Below are 22025 nucleotides of genomic sequence, written 5' to 3' on the forward strand. Positions count from 1 at the left end.
ATGTTACATACGGATCAATCCTAGTGATTTTCACACATGTTGCTCATTTAAATAATAAATATGATAAAGACACTGAATAATTTACTCACAATCACATTACCTACTATATAGTATATATATATAGTACAGTCATTATTGATTAGACAAATCCCATGTAATAGACCATATGTCTATAAGGCCAAATGAACAACAGATCAAGTTAGTCATTTTGATAAATAAAGAAAATTGTATAGAAAAAAGAATCAGTCAAATCAATTGTCTGATATTCTTCACAGAATACCAGGAGCTGACTTACTGAACTTTTACTTACTTATTTATTTATTTATTTATTATTTTTTTATGTTTTATTTATTTTAGAGACAGAGAGAGACAGAGCATGAGAAGGGGAGGGACAGAGAGAGAAGGAGACACAGAACCGGAAGCAGGCTCCAGGCTCTGAGCTAGCTGTCAGCACAGAGCCTAACCACGGGGCTCAAACCCACGAATGTGAGATCTGACCTGAGCCGAAGTCGGAGGCTTAACCGACTGAGCCACACAGGCGCCCCTGACCTATTGAACTTTTAAACTCTGTTTGAATTCTACAGGCATAGTTAACCTGGGAATTCCCCAAATGTATTTCACTTTTCTTTCCATCAGCAATTTCCAAGCAGTATTAAATGTAAATGAATTAATGACAAATAGTTTACATTATGTATGTACTATTGCCAAAATAAAACAACTCAGAGGTCATCAAACCTGTAGCATCACAGTGATGGGGATTGATGTTTTAATGAATGAAAAATACATTTTCTGGACACTTTCAATGAGCTTTTCTAGTATAATAAGGAACATTATTGGCACACGATTATCATGAAACCCATGCTTTTCTATGGAAATGATTCTGCACATAATATTCATAATCTCCATCTAAGCAGAGATGTTTTAATTTTCTGCCTTTAATCAATGTGTAGAAAAATGGAAGTTGTATGTACATATAGAAAAATCCATAGTGGAATTTAAGAATTATATCCTCAAAAGTATCATTTAAATGTTGGCTTTGAATTGAGTTAACTCCATGTACTTAAAGGGAGGAGTTGAAGCAATATGACAAAGGCAAAAAATAGCCAAGAACTTGGAATCAGGGGTAAGTTTTCTATTTCAGTTCTGCCAAATACTACTTAAGTATCCTTGGATGAAAATGTCCCTCTCTCAGCATTTGTTTCCTATCTGTAAATTGATGGAGAATGGTATTAACTCTAGCTGTACTTAACTTTTATGAGGAGCAAAGCAAATTAGAGAGTCTATATTAAAGTACTTTAAAATTTTATTATGGAGATTTTCATACATATTAAAAATATAATAGTATAATGAATTCTCATATATTTATCATCCAAATTCAACTATAATCAAGGTTTTACAAAATTTACAGACCCCAAACATGATACAATTTCACCTTAAACTTAAACATGCCTCTAAAAAATTGAAGCATTTTCTTACATAGTTATGCCATTATCATATCTTTCAAAATTAATATTAGCACTTCAGCTATCAAGTACCCTGTTGTTAATCAAATTTCCTAGGTTCTCCTAAAAAAATTATTCTTATTGTTGGTTGGTGTGAGTCACGATTCAAACAAGTTTAAATGTCAAACCAAACATTAGGCATTTGGTTGTAGAATCTAGAATTGTCCTATAGAATGTCTCTTATTTGGATTTGTATGTTTGTTTGTGTCAGTTTTAAATTTGTTTCTCTGGCTCCCATGACTCCTGTAAAAGGAATTTAACACTAGAGTTGTAATTAGATTTATGTTCAATATTTTCTGACAAGAATTGTCCTGGGTGTTATTGTATATTTCATATTGACCACTTATGCAGGGGTATGATGTCTGGATTTTCCATTTTTAAGAATAATAGGTATCAGTGGGCATGATAACAACCTAATCTCACATGTAACGAATCTCCCAATGACTTTCCACCTACTGTCACTCTTTGGTGATCTTTGCTTAAATCAGTTATTTCATTTGGAGTTTCAAAGGAGTCAATATTAGGGGTGCGTGTGTATCTCAGTCAGTTGAGCATCTGACTCTTGATTTTGGCTCAGGTCATGATCACAGGGTCATGGCATCAAGCCCCAATTGGCCTCCACACTGAGCATGGAGCCTGCTTAAGATTCCTTCTCTCTCTCTTTCTCTTTCTCTCTCTTCCTCTCTCTCTCTCTCCCCACCTTTCCCTTGCTCCATACTCTCTCTCTCAAAATAAAAGAGATGTCAGTTTTGTCTAATTCTATCATTTTCCCCAACATTTATTACCTGAACTTTTTTTTAGTTTTATTTTTTAATGTTTATTTTTCACAGAGAGAGAGGGAGAGAGGAAGGGGCAGAGAGAGAGAGGGAAACACAGAATCTGAAGCAGGCTCCAGGCTCTGAGCTGTCAGCACAGAGCCCAACACAGGAGTTGAACTCAAAAACTGTGAGATCATGACCTGAGCAAAAGTCAGACACTTAACCAACTGAGTCATCCAGGCGCCTGTATTAGCTAAACTGTTAATTTAAGGAAGAATTTCAACAAGGTCCATTCTCTTTAACTAGGTATTTGAATACCCAAAAATATGGTTTGTAAGGGATGGTAGAATAAATGTTTATTCATTCTATCTCACTTCTCTATGGTGGTATAATAAACAGCCTGAAAACTTAGTGGTTTAAACCAAGAACCATTTTTTTTCTCTGTTGGCCCATAATTTGGACTGGGTTCAGTGGGACAGCTCTGCTGGTCACTAATGTGACCCTAATATGTAGTCATCTTGTGGTATGTTAGTACGTTGGTGGTTCTATGGGGGCTGGGTGGTTAACAACGGTCTCTCTCACATGTCTGGGGGAGGTTAGCAGGCAGCTATCTGGGGTTCTTGGTTCTCCTCAAGGCTTCTTAAGTAGGCTAGCTCAAGTGTGTTCACACTGTGGTCTCAGGGTTCCAGTTGCAGCCAAAAGAGAACAAGCTGCCATGTGCAAGCACTTCTTAGGCATCTGCTTGCACTGTCACATTTACTAGTGTTACTTCGGCCAAATCAAGTCACATGGCCTTGCTCAGATTCAAGGAAAGGACAAAAGGAGAAAGATTTCTTGATTGGAGGAGCAGCGAAGTGACAGTCCTTTCAGAAGCACATGCAGACAAGGATGGGGGGGTTGTATTGTAGCCATCTTTGCAAGTCATCTGCCACAAATGGCCAGTTGTCAGTTATTTATTGTGCCGGTTCACGTCCAGTGGACTCCAATAAGCTGTGCTTTTGTTTTTATTTGTCTGTTGTTTTTTAATTGTTATTTAAACTTCTATTTTTAGCATCATTATGAGCTCATGTGGTTTGTATATTTAAATATATCTAAAGGGCTTTTTTTGTTTTTCCCAAATTGTCCCAATTTGGGCCAGTGGAGGATTCTTCATGTTGGTTCTTGTGTCTTTTTAACATGACTCTTTTACTCCTGGGTGGCTTCTTGTCTTTCCAGGCACTATAGGCCATCACGTGCTTATCTTAGGTAGTTCTTGCCCCAAATCTGGAACTGGCTATTCCTCAAGAAACCCTGATTCTTGACATAAGATATAATCATTGATTTTGAATTGTCATTTCCTCTAGTTTTTTTCAGTCAATAAAATTTAGAAATATGTTTTTTTAAACATAGTTATTAGGGAGCAAAATAATGCATTCATGTTGAGATTTCAAATTTAGCATTTGGGGGTTATATAAGAGCTTTATTTGTATTGTAAAGTATTCTACAAAAATGCTATCATAATTTAGATGCACCTACATAAGAACATCTTTGTTCCTTTTTTTAGGGATACTATTATCTCTCACCCTGTGGAAAGAAGAAAATTGTGCTCTGCTTAGCATGTGGACGGTCCATGAGAGCGGAGAAGGAACTGAAACAGTTGCTTCCAGGGCTGCCATTCCTCTGTGCCTCGGGCTCCAAGACCCAGAAGCCCTTCTCACGAGGGCCTTTCAAGGTCATCAGTGTGGCAAAGGTGTGTAATGACCTGAGCTCTGCTAATACACGTGTGGCATCGCTTTGGAAACTTTGATGCATTCATTATTTGCCTTGCACTCAAGTTCATCTCCACTCATCCAATTCATCTTCCTCTGATGCACCTTTACCATTCCACCTGCATTGATTTCCTTTTCCCCATTTTAATTTAAAATACATTGTCTATTAATAGTTCGATCCACTCTTTGAAGTTAATTGGGCACTTCTGCCGCTTTAATCATCTACTGACACCTCCCACTGCTCTCTGTGTTGCTTTTAGATGAAGAAGCCACTGCAAATCTTTACTTAGTGGAGCAGCTGTTTTGTCTATATTCACAGGGAAAACTTCTTTTTACTAATATGGAACATTTCAGAGGGAATTTGACATGTTGTTAATGACTGTTCAGGTTGGATGCCTGAATTCATGCATCCATGTCTAATACTATTTATAGCTCATGAAGAAAAAAAGAATCTCTGCCACTTTCCTGTGATCTTAATTTAAAATGGCACCATTTAAAAAGTCCCCTCCTTCAAGTTTAGAGTAAGATGTGCTAAGGGGAACTTACACACCTATATAAAATGGAGCATTTCCTAGGAGGAGCCTTCCAACTTGAATGTGCTCTCTGGGGCTTGCCCAGTCTATTTCCAGATATCTTTCCTTTTTCCCCTAAACCAGATACACAGTGCAGGGTGGGAGCAGTCTGGAGAACACAGGAACAGTTGCAGTAAACATTAAGTGCAACAGTAACTCTGATGGAGAAAGGAAGAGTCTGGGGAAGTCTGAAGGCATTTGGCTTAGCTTTAGTGACGGCGGGGTTAGGGGGGTGTTGGTGAGCTGATTGAAAAGAATCCCCAATGCTACAGTGTCTCAGACAAAATTTTGCCCTCAAAGCAGCATCTTGAGTAGGGGAAAGGGTGAAGTGTGATATTTACCACCCTTATTACCATGTTGTGGGAAATCAAATAGCTATTTCCTGGCTTAGGAGATTATAGGGAACCCATTGCAAAGCAGAGGAAACAGTGGGAGGGTATATGTTTGAGTCCTGCCTGTGCTCATGAATTCCTTAGACCATCTTATCTATGGAATATCTTATCTTGTTCTCCACCCTGCTTTCTGCTTCTGCTCTTTTGTAGTCTTGGGAATGCATTGCTTTTCTGCAAGCTTTCTATAAGTTCTCATTGGCACACAGCCCACTGACGTATTGCACAATGTTTCCCTGAATGTATGCTTAATAAATACGGAAGCTTGAGAACAGCTCAGGGAGACTTCCCTTGGCCTCCCTCTTATTGCTCCTGACTTGTGAAGTCTTGCATAATCCTTTCTGCTCTCCTGGCTTTGCTGGACTAAGCCAACCGCTGAACCCACACCGTGTAGTTAAGACTATAGTCATTCCCTCCTCATTCTTCAGTCTGCCACCACAGGATGGGATCATCCTCAAGCTAAAGACTAAGAGATTGTCTGTAGAGCCAGCATCCCATTACTTCTCTGGCACTGGCATCCTTCTCCCCCAACTCCTGGCACAGCAGAAGGCAAAGTAGAAAACAGGAGAAGCCCAGAAACACAAACCAGAGACCTAAAGTCACCTAAGGACTTAATGACACGGCTGGAAAGAGAACTGAATTCTGACTCAGTGCTCTTCCCACTGTGGTATTCAATACTTCTAGCATGTGGAGTAAGCATTTCAAACTTTCCATACCACACACATGTACATGCCAACATTTATTAAATTAAGAGATCAAAATAATAGAAACTAAAAGAAGAAGGTTGCGTACACCTCTGCTTTGTTTTGTTTTAATCAGGCTGATTTATCTCCTTATGAGGCTGAGAAAACGCTAAGTTATTACGAAGAACGTCTGTTATCTTTACGGACGAAGAGCTGCGCGCTCGCTGTACCTCAGAGTGGTGTAGCAGCCACGCACCAGAAGGCAGTGAAAATAATTGCATACAAAAATGGCGATGGATATCGAAATGGGAAGTTAATTGTGGCTGGAACGTTCCCCACAGTAAGTGGCTATCACTTAAATGTTTTTTGCATCCTCAGAGGTAAGGATAATAATGATTCTTCTGACAAGAAAAAAGCAATGGAATTGAAAGATGAATGTTCTCTGGCCAGTTTCACTAATTTAAGCTGATGAGATCAAGATCTCTGTTTTTCCAAAGATATTCTTTTCTATTGCACTTCTTTGAAAACAGACTCAGAAAAATGAGAAACCAAAATATGGTATTCAGATTGGCTCCAGAGCAAAGATGTATAAAAGCAGGGAGAGATAAAGCTACTAGATTTTCCTCACTCTTGTGATAGAATTCCGTTGTTGGTTGTGTGTTTTTTGCCTTTCTTCCCATTCTACCTCCGAGTTGTATGTCATTTGAATATTCTAAGAGATGCTACCTCATTTATCATTTGGAAAAAATGAGCACTTATTTTTTGACAGGTTATTTCACTTCATTCTCAAATTGGAGAAGCAAGAGTTGTATTAGGAAGGAGTATGTGGTTCCTTTGTAGGGGCTCCTCCCTACAGTCACAGGAAGGAAGGAAAGCTCAAAAGGCCCAAACCCAGCTTGGTGCTTCCATTGCTTGGTGATTATCTTATCTACATATTCTGAGCAGTGCCTTTAACAGCATATTTTACAAGCAATGTTAAATATGATACAGAGTTACCCTGTAGACCTCCTTGCAAACACACACACACACACACCTACCCATTCACTCACCTTTTTGATTGAATACAAGTATTTTTTTATTAAGATATTGTTCAATGAACCAAGCAAATCACAAAAGTTAGCAACTCCAAGATTCACCCTGAGCTCCACAGCTGGATTCTGTAGTCTTGGGCTTTAAAAATGTTAACCTTTCAGCCTGTTTTTCTATCCACAAAATGGAAGTAATAACATGTGTCAGTTTGGGTTTGAAAGTCAACTACTCATTTATTTTAAAGCAGTTTATCAGTGTGAAGTGTTACAATTTTATACCTTATAAAGCAACAAAATTGAAAGTGGATCTCTAAGTTGAACACTTTGTAGAAAATAAATACTTTGATGATAAAATATATTAACTGATTCATGATTAAATATATCAGCTGCTGTGTTCAATTTTTGGAGCTAATTTTCACAGCTCAAGTGGACTAATTTCATGAGATTATATCAGACAACCTAATATAAAAATCTATCTCTAATCAAAGGTGAAATCAGTAACTATTTACCTTTCCATTTTCCCAAATTAAAGGATTTTCTCAAATTTCTAAAATAATAAGCTCTTTGCAATTATTCCTGGCTCTATCACTATTTTCTCTCATCAGTTCCTTATAGTCTTTGTTATTTAGCTTCTTACAGAATGCACGGAGCAACTGGGTCTTGCCAGAGCAGCCTCCAAAGTATATACCAAAGATGGGACCACAATTCTTTCCTTACGTGATTTGGTTTTATGGGCTCTGAATGAATCTTTTAACCAGAGATACACTGAAGAGCAAAAGAAAGAGGCAGCCTCTGTGGGAACAAAAGAAACAACTATTAAAAGTATGAAAGGTTGGTTATCTTCTACAAATCAGAATTTAGCTGATTCTCCCTATTTTTTTATCATAAAAAAGCTGAGTGTGGTTCTTTGATCTAGTCTCCCCTTCTACAACTACAAAATCACAGAAAGCGACTCTCATGTGAGGGTTTCATACTGTTTTTACCTTGCAGAATAACAAAAAAAAAAATTTTTTGGTGTCAGCACCAAAACAGTAAATAAATTGCCTCAAGTTCATAAAATATGTTCGATAGTTTAGCTGCTTTATGTAACATGAGCAGGTTTTGTTATTAAATTTAAAACCAAAACCAACTGGAGACCACTTAAGAAAGTGGGGCTGGATCAACGCAAGAGGGATTGCCCACCAGCTGCCCTTACCTGCTCCTGCCTATCTCCACTGCTTCTCTAAACTCCCAGGAGCTCTGGTGAAAGCACCCATATTGCAGCTCCTAGCACACTATATTATAATTTTCTCTTTACATCTTTGTGTGTTCTCATTAAACCATGTACAACTTGAGGACAAGGACAAACTATGTCCCCAGCAACAGTTGGCTAAATGAAAATGAGTCTTGCTCACAGTGATTCACCAGAGTGATCTCAGCTTTCCATTGTTGTACTGAGAGTCATCACTTAAAGGTTAATAACTTGGGTTTTGGAGCCAGAATACCAGGGTTCAGATCTTAGCTCTGTCACTTGCTAGCTGAATCATCTTGGGCAAGTTGTTTAAACTCTTGTACCTCAGTTTCCTCATTTTACAAATTTTACACTGATGGTCATGTAAATGTATATTCATTGGGTCCTCATAGGTATGAATATATATTCATAAGAATATATATGAATAGGAATTTTATATATAAATGTGTATGCCACTTAGAATAGTGTCTGTGATGTTTACTAAACATCCAGTGAATATTAACTATCATTATTGTGTATAGAATTGAGTAGGAAAAACCCACTCTTCTTTCTGCATGTCTCTTCTTTACTCTCACATTGTTTTCACATTCACATTTCTGACACCTGATGTGTGGTTTTATCCTCCACACCAAGCAATTCTGCAACACCAGCTGGGAGTCCTATAATTTAACTCAATTCTGCCACTATCTACCTAGATATAGCATCAGATACCACAGGTTAAGAGCTCGGTCCCACAAGACTGTACCCCCAAACCACCACCTATCATTTCAGATGTCCAGACCTGTGGTTCTGACCAATTGGCTTAAATTGGAAATTCCCATGACTCCTTCCTTCAGTTTGGTTAATTTGCTAGAGCAGGTTACAGAACTCAAGGGAATGTGTACTTACAGTCTACTGGTTTATTGTAAAAGGATGTGATAAAGGATATAGATAAGTATCCAGGTGGAAGAGATGAGCAGGATAAAGTATGTGGGAAGGGGCCCAGAAATTCCTTGTTCTCTTTAAGCCTGTCACTCCTCTCCTGCCAGCTCCATGTGTTTACCAACAAAGGAAGTCTCCAAATCCTGTACTTTTGGGGGTTTTATGGAGACTTCATGATGTGGGCGTGATTGTTCACTAATTCCATGTCTAGTCTCTCCCCTCTTTGGAGAATGAGGGTGGAGTGAAAAATTCCAAAGTTTTTCTTTTTTTTAACATTCATTTATTGTTGAGAGACAGAGCACAAGCAGGGGAGGGAGACACAGAATCTGAAGCAGACTCCAGGCCCTGAGCTGTTAGCACAGAGCCTGATGTAGCTCTCGAACTCGTAAACTGAGAGATCATGACCTGATGTCAGGCACCTAACCAACTCAGCCTCCCAGGCGCCTGGAATTTCAAGGTTCTAATCATGGGTTGGTCTTTCTGGTGAACAGCCTTCATCCAAGAGTCTGTCAAAAGTCATCTCACTAGAAAACAAGACACTGCTATCATCCAAGAAATTCCAAAGGATTTAAGAACTCTGCATCAGGAACCAGGATCAAAGACAGAAAGAATCACTTAGAAAATTACAAGAAATTTAGAAGCTCTCTGCCAGAAACTTGTGGCAGAGACCATATATATTTTTTCCATTATTTCACAATGATATTATTTGTCCTGTTTTCGAATGAGTTTTTAAAGATAATTATGTGAACTTTTAATGCCTAGCTGATCATTAAAGCATATAGTTTGGCCTTTACTTGGCATATAGATATCTGGCCTCTAGGTTCTGGCGTATTATAATCTCAAAGGCTCTTCTTTTTTAATTGTTATTGAAAACTTGGCTGGGAGTAATGTTATTCATGCTGAACTACTAAAAAGGTGTGGCCATCCCTTCCTCTCTATATTCTGGAGATTATCCTCGAATAAGTTGTCCTATGAGCAGGCTGCCTCCTTTAACTGAATTGTGGCTTGTGTTATGCCATCAGTTTGCATTGAGGAACTTTAAAAAAAAAAACAGGCATCACTCAGAAACTCAGTATCATGTTTATTATGGAGACGGTGGTTATGGGTACAGGTTCTGGAGGTATATGGCCTGGTTTCTAATCGTGGCTCTGCTGCTACCTAGCTGTGTGACTAACCCTCAGTTACTTTGTAAAAAAGGAATGGACCTAGCTCAGAGTATCATTCTGAGAATTACATGTGGTAATATATGCAGAGGTCTTAGTGAAATGCCCAGCATGTTAGAAGTTCTGAATATTGTTCATTTCTACTGCAAGATACTGTTTGCTCTCTCACAAATAACCCCTTTATGAAGGTCCTGAAATAAATTTCTCTCAGATCTCAGGAACCAGGAAAGTTGTATCTTCTGAGGAATTTATTGCTCCATGCAGGCCATCTGAATCTTGATATTGTGTCTTCTTCTTTGCTTGGGCCACTAGAATGCTCAGAAGGCAAATTGTGCTTTATCTCTAGCAAATGGAAACACTGTGGTTTTCATAGCCACTTAATAATATAAATATTATTGGGGCACCTGGGTGGCCCAGTTGGTCAAGCGTCCGACTTCAGCTCAGATCATGATATCACGGTTCGTGGGTTCGAGCCCCGCATCGGGCTCTGTGCTGACAGCTCAGAGCCTGGAGCCCGTCTTCAGATTCGTGTCTCCTTCTCTCTGATCTTCCCCGGCTCACGCTGTCTCTCTCTCTCTCTCTCTCTCTCTCTCTCTCTCTCAAAAATAAATAAAACATTTAAAAAAATTTTTTTAATTAATAAAAATATTATCTAGCACTTTTTGCATATGTGTCCAATTAATTAGACCAAAGACTATTTATTCTAAACACTTTCTTTTTTCTCCCTTTTAATCTTCCCAACAGCAGAATGAGATAGATACTATTATTCATCTAAAAGATGAGGACACTGAAGCATTTTATCTCTGGCCTCAGTCTAGAAAGGCTTCCCTCCTTTCCTTACTTTTCTTATTTTTTTCTTTTATTCCTTTTCAGAGTAGCAATTATGGTGAGCCACCTCAGATTTCTGTCACAACTAGGTAACGTGTAAGAAAGGAAACTAAAAGTATATTTACAATCAGATTAGTTTAAATTATTTGATTACATATTAAATTTCTGGTCAGATTTATGTGTTCGTATCTGGTTTAGGTATTACCTGTTTAAATCAAGTCATTACAAGAAAAGAAATCATTCGAATAAACAAATGAATGTAGGAGGCAAATTTATTCATTGTGCAATGGTGAATGTGTCATTTGTTTCCTAGAAACCCCAAGAATGAAAGAGAAAACCAAATTATTTCCAAAGTCTGTGACATCTGACAGTTTGGGTGGTATAGATGAATCTTTGCTCACCCTCATTCTCAGAAATCCCATTGCCATCTGGGTATCTTGTGGTGAACCATTTCTATCTCCAAATGGTAAGTTTTTTTGTTTGTGCTTGCTTTCAAGCAAGTGTATAAAAGAAGGAGAAATAAATTTTATGTCACCATAAGAATTAAATGTGTACAATGTCAACATAGTAACATCACATTTATGCAAAGAACAGGAGGTCCATCAATTAACATGTGCACAAGGATAGCTGTGATCCTTTATTTGCAGATTTGCCTGTTTTTTCTTACTGGAATGGAGTATTCTGCATGGAAAAATGTCTAATTTAGTTGATAAAGAGATCCTTGGTCTATAAGACTGAGAATAATGGTATACATTAGAAAATAACAAATGAGTTTAATTCACACTGAAGACGACCTGTCTGCACATTTTCATTTTTAAGAATTGCACCCTTTAGGCAGTAGGTGGATGTTTAAAAAATGAATGGTTCCAAGCCAGGCTTTCATCACCTCCAAATAGTTTGTGGAAGTGGAAAATGAAATATGGCTATTGCATATGGTAAATCTATATAATAAAACAGCACTGTTCTTTTTCCCCCCTCTCCATTCCATAAAGAAATGCCTTAAGCCCTGTCATCTTTCAAATGAGGTTTCTTTTAATGACCCTTACCTTTTAATTACTTACTTCTAATTGAATCTATTTCTTGCAGCAGAAAGTTCTTTATAAATTATTGGCTTGCATGATAAATTACTGTTGATAACACAATGCAGGATAAAATATCATGTATTTTTTTTTCTAGCTTTGCAGAAAGCAGAAAAATTAGAAAAACAGAACTGGCTAAAAAAGGACAAAATTTTGGCTGATCTAGACACCATGAAACACAAAATGAGACAGTTAAAAGGTCAGTATGAACTAAATCAAGTATACTGTGTTTAATTCTAAATGGAACCCCAATTTGCTGTCATTTTTTCCTACTGTTAGATACCAGATGTGTAACTGAGTACCAAAAATATTGAGCCACAAAAGTCACTTGAGCAAGTCTAAAACCTAATAATGTATCTTCCAGTACTTATTTTATATTTGTAACTTTTATATTAAAATGAGTATCACATGGATTATAGGTAAATTTTAAAATCAAGAGAGTGTCTGGGTCATTTAACTTCTTTGGTGGGATTGAAACCGTTGCTGAACTGACATTCTGTGGGCTCTGTCATTAGTTCTTAAGCAAAACTTTCTGTGTATTCCTTGGGTATTGCTGGGAATGAAATGTGTTGGTTTTTGTTGTTGTTTTCTGTTTGTTTGTTTTAATAATTTGAGTGAGGAAGTACTAAGTTCTTCAAAGGTCAATGTCACTATCTCAGAAGGGCTTCTTCTTGTAATGCAGCATAAATATTCTTTTTTTTCCTCTTTTCTTTTTTTTTAATAGTTTATTGTCAAATTGGTTTCCATAGAACACCCAGTGCTCTTCCCCACAAGTGCCCTCCTCCATCACCACCACCTCTTTTCCCCCCTCCCCCTTGCCCTTCAACCCTCGGTTCGTGTTCAGTATTCAATAGTCTCTCAAGTTTTGTGTCCCTCTCTCTCCCCAACTCTCTTTCCCCTTTCCCCTCCCCCTGGTCCTCCATTAGGTTTCTCCTGTTCTCCTGTTAGACCTATGAATGCAAACATATGGTATCTGTCCTTCTCCGCCTGACTTATTTTGCTTAGCATGACACTCTCGAGGCCCATCCACTTTGCTACAAATGGCCAGATTTCATTCTTTCTCATTGCCATGTAGTACTCCGTTGTATATATATACACCACATCTTCTTGATCCACTCATCAGGTGATGGACATTTAGGCTCTTTTCATGTTTTGGCTATTGTTGACAGTGCCGCTATGAACGTTGGAGTACATATGCCTCTATGCATCAGCACTTCTGTATCCCTTGGGTAGATCCCTAGCAGTGCTATTTCTGGGTCATAGGGAAGTTCTAGTGATAGTTTTTTGAGGAACCTCCACACTGTTTTCCAGTGTGGCTGCACAAGTTTACATTGCCACCAACAGTGTAGGAGGGTGCCCGTCTCTCATCCTCAAGGGGGAAAACTGAGAGCTTTTCCCCTGAGATCAGGAACACGACAGGGATGTCCACTCTCACCACTCTTTAACATAAATATTCTATTCATAGTCAAAGTGATCATTTGGCAGCCTTTGTTCTCCTCTTTCATTCTCTTTGTCAAAGAATCTTAGGTTCTGGACCTTATACTATTCCTAGTAAGATGATTCTTTGAGGGAGAAGTAGTGTATTGTGGACTTTAGTCGGGAAGGGAATACATTTCTGTAATTGCTAAAGCAAGAGTTCAACTCCTAAGATGTGCTCTGTCTATTGTCGACAGCATGCAAATTTTATTTTGGCGAGCAACATAGCTACTCGGAAATGCACTAGACAGAACTCTGGATTGAAATGACTGTTACTCAGTTCTTACCAAAAGAATTATTGGGTCTAAATGAAAAACATTTATCATGACTGATAATCTCTATTACTTCAACTACTAGACATTTTCATTTGAATGTCCCATAAGCGTGTCAAAAACTAAAGTTATATTAGTACCACTCCAATTACTACTACTTCATTTTCCCAAGCGGTGGATGCCACCACCATCCACCCAGGTGTTCCATCTTAGAAACCTGGGAGTCATCCTTGGCATCTCCCCCCTCTCACTTTCTCCAGGCAAGTATCTGTAAGTCTGGTTGCTTCCAATCTATTAAATTTATCTCAAATGAATTCTATCTTAATCCCCAACTGTATTATCTAAATTCAAGCTATTGATTGTCTTCTATTCTTTGGGTTATTCTAACAGCTTTGAAACTTGTCTCCCTGCTTCCAGTCTTACCAGTAGTTTCTATTCTATGCTAATGATGACATTCTGAAGCTGGAGAAATCATGCAAAAATCAAAGGTGTCATGGGGCTCCAGGAATAAAACCTTTCAAAGATCCCTATTCTATTTAGGACAATGAAACTCCTTAATGTGGTCTTCCACCATTTGGTTTGGTGTAAGTTTCTCTCTTTACTTGTCCACTCCACTCCACCAGTTGGGTTGTTTTTCAGCCCTCTAGACATATCAGGCACTTTGTTAAATCTGAGCTTGTGGAACAATTTAGTTTCCTCAGCCTCAAACTTCTCTCCCTCTTGTCCTCTTGGATTGCTTCGACTCATTATATACTTTTCAGCTTCCTTGTTATTCTTCTTAAATGCCTTCCCTTTTCTATTTTAGGAATAATGTGGTTCATCACACCTTGACCTTCCCCTGTGATAACCATTAATATTATTACCTGGTCATATGACTGTCTTCCCTATGATACGTTATAAATCCTACACTCTTCCTATTTGTCCTGTGAGCAGTTGTAGAATGAATGAATTAATAAATGAATGGAATTTCAACCATTCACTCCACTGAGTTTTCTAAGATCTATTTCTACATCAAATTGAATCAATAAAAAGCAACATACTAAAAATAGTACCTGGCAGAGATGCACTTACTGCATTCTGATTTTATATCATGTCTTCAGCTTTTAATATCATTAAGTGTTAAAAAAAAGTGTTTAAAGTTCAGTTGGTATCATTTACAATATACTCTTAAAAATAGTCTGTTTGGTCAGATGGGGTTCATTATAAAGGAATCCATTAATGAAATTTCTCTTAGAATGTAGTCCTAAGATAAATCTTGTCTCTACTGACAAACTGTTATATTTTCTGCTATTAAATGTAAATTCAATGCATACTTATAAAATACCTACTCTGAGGAAAAGCTTTTCTAGTTTTTGGGATTATGAAGATAAATAAGAACAAGTCAAAGTTCAGTTAACTGCAGTCCCTATTGGATAATGAGCTTCTTGAGGATTGGATGAAAGGGGGGGGGGTGGTATGGGAGGTATAAATAGTGGCTAAGTAGATTATTTTCCATTATTATAGCCATTGGTAAATGAGACACATGTTTATTAAGCATATGCTATGTATAAAGTACTATGCTAAACTGACCTTACCTTTCATTTGTAAGTATGGTCATTGGTAATATTAATCACAATACTAATATTAACTTTGTAGGGTTTTTATGATGAAGTAACAGATGTCAAGTATTTTTTGTCATGCACAGGACATAATAAATACTCAATAAATATTAGAATAAAGGTTCCTGTGAAGGCAGCCCATTTTCTGACTTGGGGTCTTAAAAACTGAACATAAAAACTAAGAAATGGCAGATTAGGCCAAAGTATCATCTTTGTTACATATAAAAGCAAGGATGGAGCATTTTATTTAGTGCAAGAGCTAAACGGATTTGCCAACTAAAACCATCCCAGCCATAGATAATGCTGAAACAGTGTAGGCCTCTGATCAAGGGAGGGGTACGGGGGAGTTGTCCAAGTGAGATTTATAGTCTGAAAGAACAGCAGAACACTCATGTTTTCTAGTTTTCCCCACTAATTGTTAGCTATTATCATTACTTTCCCCATATATCATATGAAATAAAATAGAATATATGGGAAATGTAATAAGAAAATAAAATATAATTTAATCAATACATTTTGCTTGGTTTCAATTTATATTCTCACCTACATAAATAATAGTTTGTTATGAACATCTTTCCCTGAACCAAAACCTTTTGTGATGAATTTATGTTTCTTTATGAAAATTATAGTGCAAATGCATTTGTTTTTTTTAGAGACCATTAGTAGCAAGTTGACAAAAAACAAATAATGCATAATGGTGTTTGTTTTCCTTCGTTCAAATCCTGGCTTTTAAGAGTGTAAATGATAAACTATTGCTGAGCTCTCTTTAGTTGAGCAAAGTTTTAGTGTTCAAAAGGCACTATAAATAAAATATTTATGTATCATAAATTAATGTTGTCTGCACTTTATGAATAGAGCAGGCTAAAAACTATATTGTGTAAATTTGCGTATGTATTCTCCTGGTACCATGGTGTCTTCTCCAAATCATGTAACCTAATGGCGTTGCCACTATAACTCATTGACTGACTGATTCAATTATGTTTTCTCCACATCCATAAATTGCAGAAAATGCTTATTAGGCACGTAGAATTCTGGCTTCTCTAAGAAGTCATTGCTGCCATTTAGTTTTATTGCTAATCTGTTTCCACAAACTTGAACTTACAAGAACACAAATGCTTTGTCCTCTGCAAATACTAAATTATTTTCGAAGAGTTTTGTTTACAGTCATGGTCTGAAAATCTTCACATTAAGACTCGTTTGGCAAGAAAATTAGACTTCAACTTATGTTAGGATTTCTATTATTTTATCCACCTAAGTGTTACTTTCTCAGAGAAGCCTTCTCTGGCACTTCAGACTAAGTGGTAAGCTTAGTGTTACATACTTTTATATAAATGCACATCTCTGGCGAGGCACAGGTGACATCAATTATTGGTGTAATCATCTCCTTGACATTTTACCCACCAAACTTGAGACAAGGACTAAATCTTGAAGGTGTTTGTATTTGCATTATCTAGTGCAATGCCTCACTGATAGCTGGTGCTCAAGATAAGTTTCTAGAAAGAAGATGCAAGACAAAGGATTATTTTTACTTTAAAAGTTTAGAGATCAGTATATGACTCAGTGTGTGAGTTTCTCTCCAACATAGAAAAAGAACAATTTCATAATTGTGATTTTTTCAATCTCTTTTATAACAATTTTCAGTGGACTAGTTAAAAGAATGCATATGTTCAAATCAACACACTTATTAAATTATGCCTATTATTCTTTGGAGTACAGTATTCCAATAAATATTTTCTCTTACCACAGCCTTTTAACAACCTAAAGGGCACAGCAGAGGTGTCAGAAACTAATCGTGCTTGCGGGTATTATTAGATAGAAAAAAAGGCCTCCTGTCTCTTGGGTTAATATTATTTTAGAGGTACTTAATCCCCAGGCTGCTAAGCTAATTGTTGGGGAAAGCCTTATTATTAGTGAAGAGAACAAAACATATGTTCCATGACTGGAAGAGATGATGGGCTATATAGGTCATGGATTCTATTTGACTAAATTACCACTGAACCATATCGTGCATGAGAGGCTGGGGCCAGTGTGGAAGCCAGCATGTTATCTTTCTTTTCCATCTGTACAGTGAATATGCATATCCTGACTATTTGAAGCCTCAGCTCCCATATGAAGAGGCATTGTTAGATATTATTACCTTAGGCATCTTTGCTTTTATGATATATTTAGTATTTTGGCCTATGCTCCCAAGTGGAATGATTTATGCATAGAATGCCAAACCAATTTATTTGAAATCTGAAAGCCCATCTTCAGAAACAACATTACCAGGGCCTTCTTTCCCCAGGGCGGCGAGTAGCGGCATGTCAGCCAGCCGCCATGGTTCCCAACAAAAGTCCCGTGCAGCCGGTGGTGGTGGAAGGAGGCTGGACTGAGCAGACGCAGGAGGAAATTAAACTCATGGAACTCATAAGACATACAGAGGTACGTTTTTCAGGACTCCAGACATTAAAGACTACCTCTTTAATAAGGTTTCAAAAGTATAGTATTGAATTTTAAAATTAAGCTATTATTATATCCTCAGCATCTGGTCTGTTATGACCACATAAGCATATGCCAAGCATTGAGTTGGCATTTGGAGAGCAGTTATCTAAAAGACAGCCAGCTCATAGGAAAGTCTGTTTTGTTTGAATGGAGACCAGAAATTATGACCTTAGCAAAGAAGAGAAAAAGGCCCAGTGGATATGTACAAAGGTAATTATAATAAGTGTAGTCAAGTTGAGCCTTATGGCTTCATTGCTCATCACTCCTAAGGGTATGTCTCAATATGTAAAAAGAGCAAGGAGCAAAATACTAATTGCAATGGAGACATTCAGAAGTGAGGAATTCAAAAAGCAGTTTCAGTCCAGTTGGTTAATCAGTCAGGATTGCCAGACATAAAAAAGTCGAGAAGAGAAAGGTCAGCTGTTGAGAGAGGACTGGGGATAGAGACCTGGGAAAACTTTTTGCTTTGTGAAGTTTTTCATCAAAATGATATGTTCTTATTTAATAGGGTTTCTCAAATCGTGAAATGTGTTCAATCTAAATCTTAGGCGTGTGCCCAAGTCAAGGTTACTAGAAAAAAGAAATTGACATTGCTAGAAATATGACTTCTTGCCAAGCCGAGAAGGATAAATCACTGACCAGGGAATGAATGCAAAGCATTGAACTAGGACATGCTTGAAGTAGGATGAAAAGCTGCCTGGCAGGGATCTGGCAAAGTATAAGGGTGGCTGCTGCACTTTAAAAGACAGAGAGTAAAGACTCAGACAACAGGCATGCACAGTCCCTGAAGCATTTCTTGGTTAAAGAAAATGATGTTGTGATTCTAATCAAAAACTCATTTGTTAGATGCAGAGAAATTGCTCAGTAGGAGAAACACCGCACAGAAATCCAAACACATCTCTATTCATTTCTCCAAATTATAAATGAAAGTTAAGTGTTTTGCCAAAATGAGTGCCTTATTATTATTACTCTAATAGTTATTATTGCCTCTGGGGACTCATGGAAGCAAGGGGGATTTAAGAAGATTCTGTGAGAGGAGAGGGTAACACGCTTCCTAGAATTTTTAAAATATAATTTACAATTATAAGATATTTTTGTTTTGGTTACATTCTTCGTAAACACGCTAACCAGGCAATTCTCTGGGCTTTTCCTACCAGGCGCACCTTTCTGCAGTTCAGGAACTGCAATCCCAAAGAAATTCTACAGCTGAAACCAAACGTAGGGCACTCGTGCAGAGCAGCCTGTATAAGCAGCCCAATGCAAAACGAGTCTGGGTTTATCCAAATGGAGGCAGACCTGAAGATGGTACTTATGCCTGGGGCAAAACTATTTCAGAGGTAAATCTAGGATGAGAGGAGATCACGTCATTGGCCTGGATTGAAATCCTCGCTGAGGCATTTCTAGATTGTTAGGTTCGGCAAATTATTTTATTTTTCTGGACCTCATTCTCTCATCTGTAAAACAAGAATAATACTTTCCTCACAGGGTTACTATGATGATTAAATGGGCTTGTATGTGTGGAAAATGCTGTCTGATACGTGTGTGAATGCTCAATGCTGTCTGATACGTGTGTGAATCAGAATATGACACTTGGTCAGCAGAGAACAATGACAGTTAAACCCATGATAGCCAAAGAGTCAAATCTAAACTTTAAAAGAATAAGTAGTTTTTCTGTAGTGTTTAAATCCTGGTTCACAAAAGAGTGATTTTTTCCTCCACCAGGAATTATTCACTAGATATGCTTTCTGTAGGGCAAACAACAGTATTCTTAGAGAAAATCTATCATATTCTTACTACCCAGAGTCCTGAGACGCTGGCAAACCTTCTACTTTCCAAAGTTAAAACATTGACTAAGGAAAGGAGAAGTAGCAGTTCACTTATTTTTGTAATATCAAAGATATAATCCTAAAATTGACATTTTGCTTTAGTCTCTCAATAAAAACTTTAGGTAACTAATAAATGGATTTTGGTAGACTTTAAAAAATTTTTGCAGTATATATCAGATAATTGGCTTTTTATTTTGTGAAATGTTTTCATATAACTTTTCTGGGCCGAGAGGAAGTCTTATATACATGAAATGTTGGCAGGGTTGAAGGGTAAGGCAGGACAGTGCAACAGACTGACCAGGGAGAGGTCATGGAGGCTGATAAGGGCACACAGAGTAGGAGGTGTGCTCAAAGGGAAGAGTTCTCAAAGTGCAACCGGGACTCCGCCTTTGTGATGGGGACACTGAATAAGAACTGCAAAAGCAGAAGTTGACAACCAATTTGCTCTACTTGAGAGAGGAGATAAATGTAAAGGAACTTCATACACGTGTGTGGGGGCAGGAGGAAAGAAAGTGATTCTTTTTTTAAAAAGAGCAAAATCTTTTTTAATAGAATACATCCTCAAAATTGTCCTATAACAAAGAGAAATATTCCTTTCTTGCTAGTTTCTTAAAATTTTTGAGTTCATACTGTATGGGTGCCTGGGTGGCTCAGTCGGTTAAGTTTCCTACTTCAGCTCAAGTCATGATCTCATGATCTGTGAGTGAGTTCGAGCCCCGCGTCAGGCTCTGTGCTGACAGCTTAGAGCCTGGAGCCTGCTTCAGATTCTGTCTCCCTCTCTCTCCCCTCCTCACCCACACATGCTCTGTCTCTTTGTCTCTCAAAAATAAGTAAACATTAAAAAAATTTTTTCTTGAGTTCATACTGTAGAAGACCAAGCCTTCAAATGCACTTCACCATTGCAACTAGAACTGATACATTAACGAGGGAATAGGAAGTGCCTAATAAATAGGTAAAAGGTAGAGCAGGGGTGATGGAATTAAAGGTAGTTTATCAGACTCAGAATAGCAAAAACGATTTAAAAAATTACATACATCCAGTGAAGGAATGACATTTTGATTTCTGTGACTTTCATGTGGCATGTAAAGGATACCCCATTTATGGGGACACATTTATATTATTCCATGATCATAGAATCTTTTATGAAATTTGTATATGAAGGGCATTATGCTAGATGCTGTAAAGTATGTGAAATGATTTTGAACATTTTATAGTGTAGTGTAATTGACGAGTTAGCATCAATAGTAATGGTAGCAGTCAAAAGAATAAAATAACACATGGTCTATGTTCTTATAAAATTAATATCAAATTGGAAAAGCATTTGAAATATGTCAAGTTGATTTGAGTGTGTAGAGAAATGGGCACTCTCATATTGATGGAGTTACAACTTTTTGACAATACATAGCATTAAAATAAGTACTTCTAGAACTTTATCCCAGGGATATTTTTATGAATTTCTGCAAAGATTATTTGGTAAGAATATTTACCACAGGGCTATTTATAATGCAAATAGATGAGAAATAATTTAAACAGTCATCAAGAGGGCTTGGTTAAATGAATTATAGTATATAGGATAGAAAATTATAACTCAATTAAAATGAACTTCGGAAAGAATAATGACAACAAAGATGTTCCAGACTAAGTGAAAGAAGCGTAACATAAACATGTGGAGTTTGATTCTGAATATACACATGCACACACTTAGAATAAAAGACTGGAAGTATTCTATTTTTGGAAGTACTTATCAAATGGTCTTATTGTTGGTGATCTAATAAAGGTGGTATTTCTTTCTGGTGAATTTTTCTATGTGCTCTATATTTTGTTTTGATGAATACAGATTGTAAGAAAAATGTATTAGCTAAGGGATCTGACATTCTTCATAGAGAAGTACTAACAGCATGTTATAAAGGTCAAATTAGCAGTTCAGGCAGGAAGTTCAGTAAGAGTTCAGAGGAGGGGAACACTTCCCACCTGGGGTGAAGGAGAAAGACTCCACAGAGGAATCAATCAGGACCTCTGATGAAACTTAGAAATGGGTAAGATTCAGTATCTTAGGCAGAAAAAGCATTAATAAGGATGTGGTGCACTGAACACAAAAGTATGGTTGTTATAATTCAAAAATTAAAGTATATAGATGGTACTTGGGCAGAGAAATACAGAAAGATATATACAACTGATGAGATGGTTTAAAAGCATGTGGTGGACCCCACATGCTATCTGTGTGAGTCTACTTGGGGGGCCATAACAAATATCATAGACTGGGTAGCTTAAACAACAGAAACTTATTTCTCACAGTCCTGGAGGCTGGAAAGTCCAAGATCAAGGTGTCAGCAGGGTTGGTTTCTGAGGAAACCGCTGGTTTGCAGATGGCCACCCCCTCACCGTGTGTCCTCACACAGCCTTTCCCCTGTGCATGTGTGAAGACGGATCTCTAGTGCCTCTTCCTCTTCAAATAAGGCTACAGGCCTGT

At 37.5% G+C, this 22025-nt stretch overlaps 1 protein-coding gene across 1 annotated transcript in view; it reads left to right on the forward strand.

Moving 5' to 3' along the window:
• The window catches only part of DCDC1 (doublecortin domain containing 1), a 400051-nt gene that overhangs the window by 353742 nt on the left and 24284 nt on the right, over positions 1–22025 (forward strand). The window contains exons 30-36 of the mRNA XM_029915553.1: positions 3804–3989; positions 5789–5992; positions 7310–7502; positions 11137–11289; positions 12000–12101; positions 17533–17669; positions 18887–19066. Coding sequence (XP_029771413.1) covers positions 3804–3989; positions 5789–5992; positions 7310–7502; positions 11137–11289; positions 12000–12101; positions 17533–17669; positions 18887–19066 — 1155 coding nt within the window. The remainder of the gene's footprint in view (positions 1–3803; positions 3990–5788; positions 5993–7309; positions 7503–11136; positions 11290–11999; positions 12102–17532; positions 17670–18886; positions 19067–22025) is intronic.

Source organism: Suricata suricatta, chromosome 11 (genome assembly GCF_006229205.1).
Source record: "Suricata suricatta isolate VVHF042 chromosome 11, meerkat_22Aug2017_6uvM2_HiC, whole genome shotgun sequence".
Taxonomy (NCBI): domain Eukaryota; kingdom Metazoa; phylum Chordata; class Mammalia; order Carnivora; family Herpestidae; genus Suricata; species Suricata suricatta.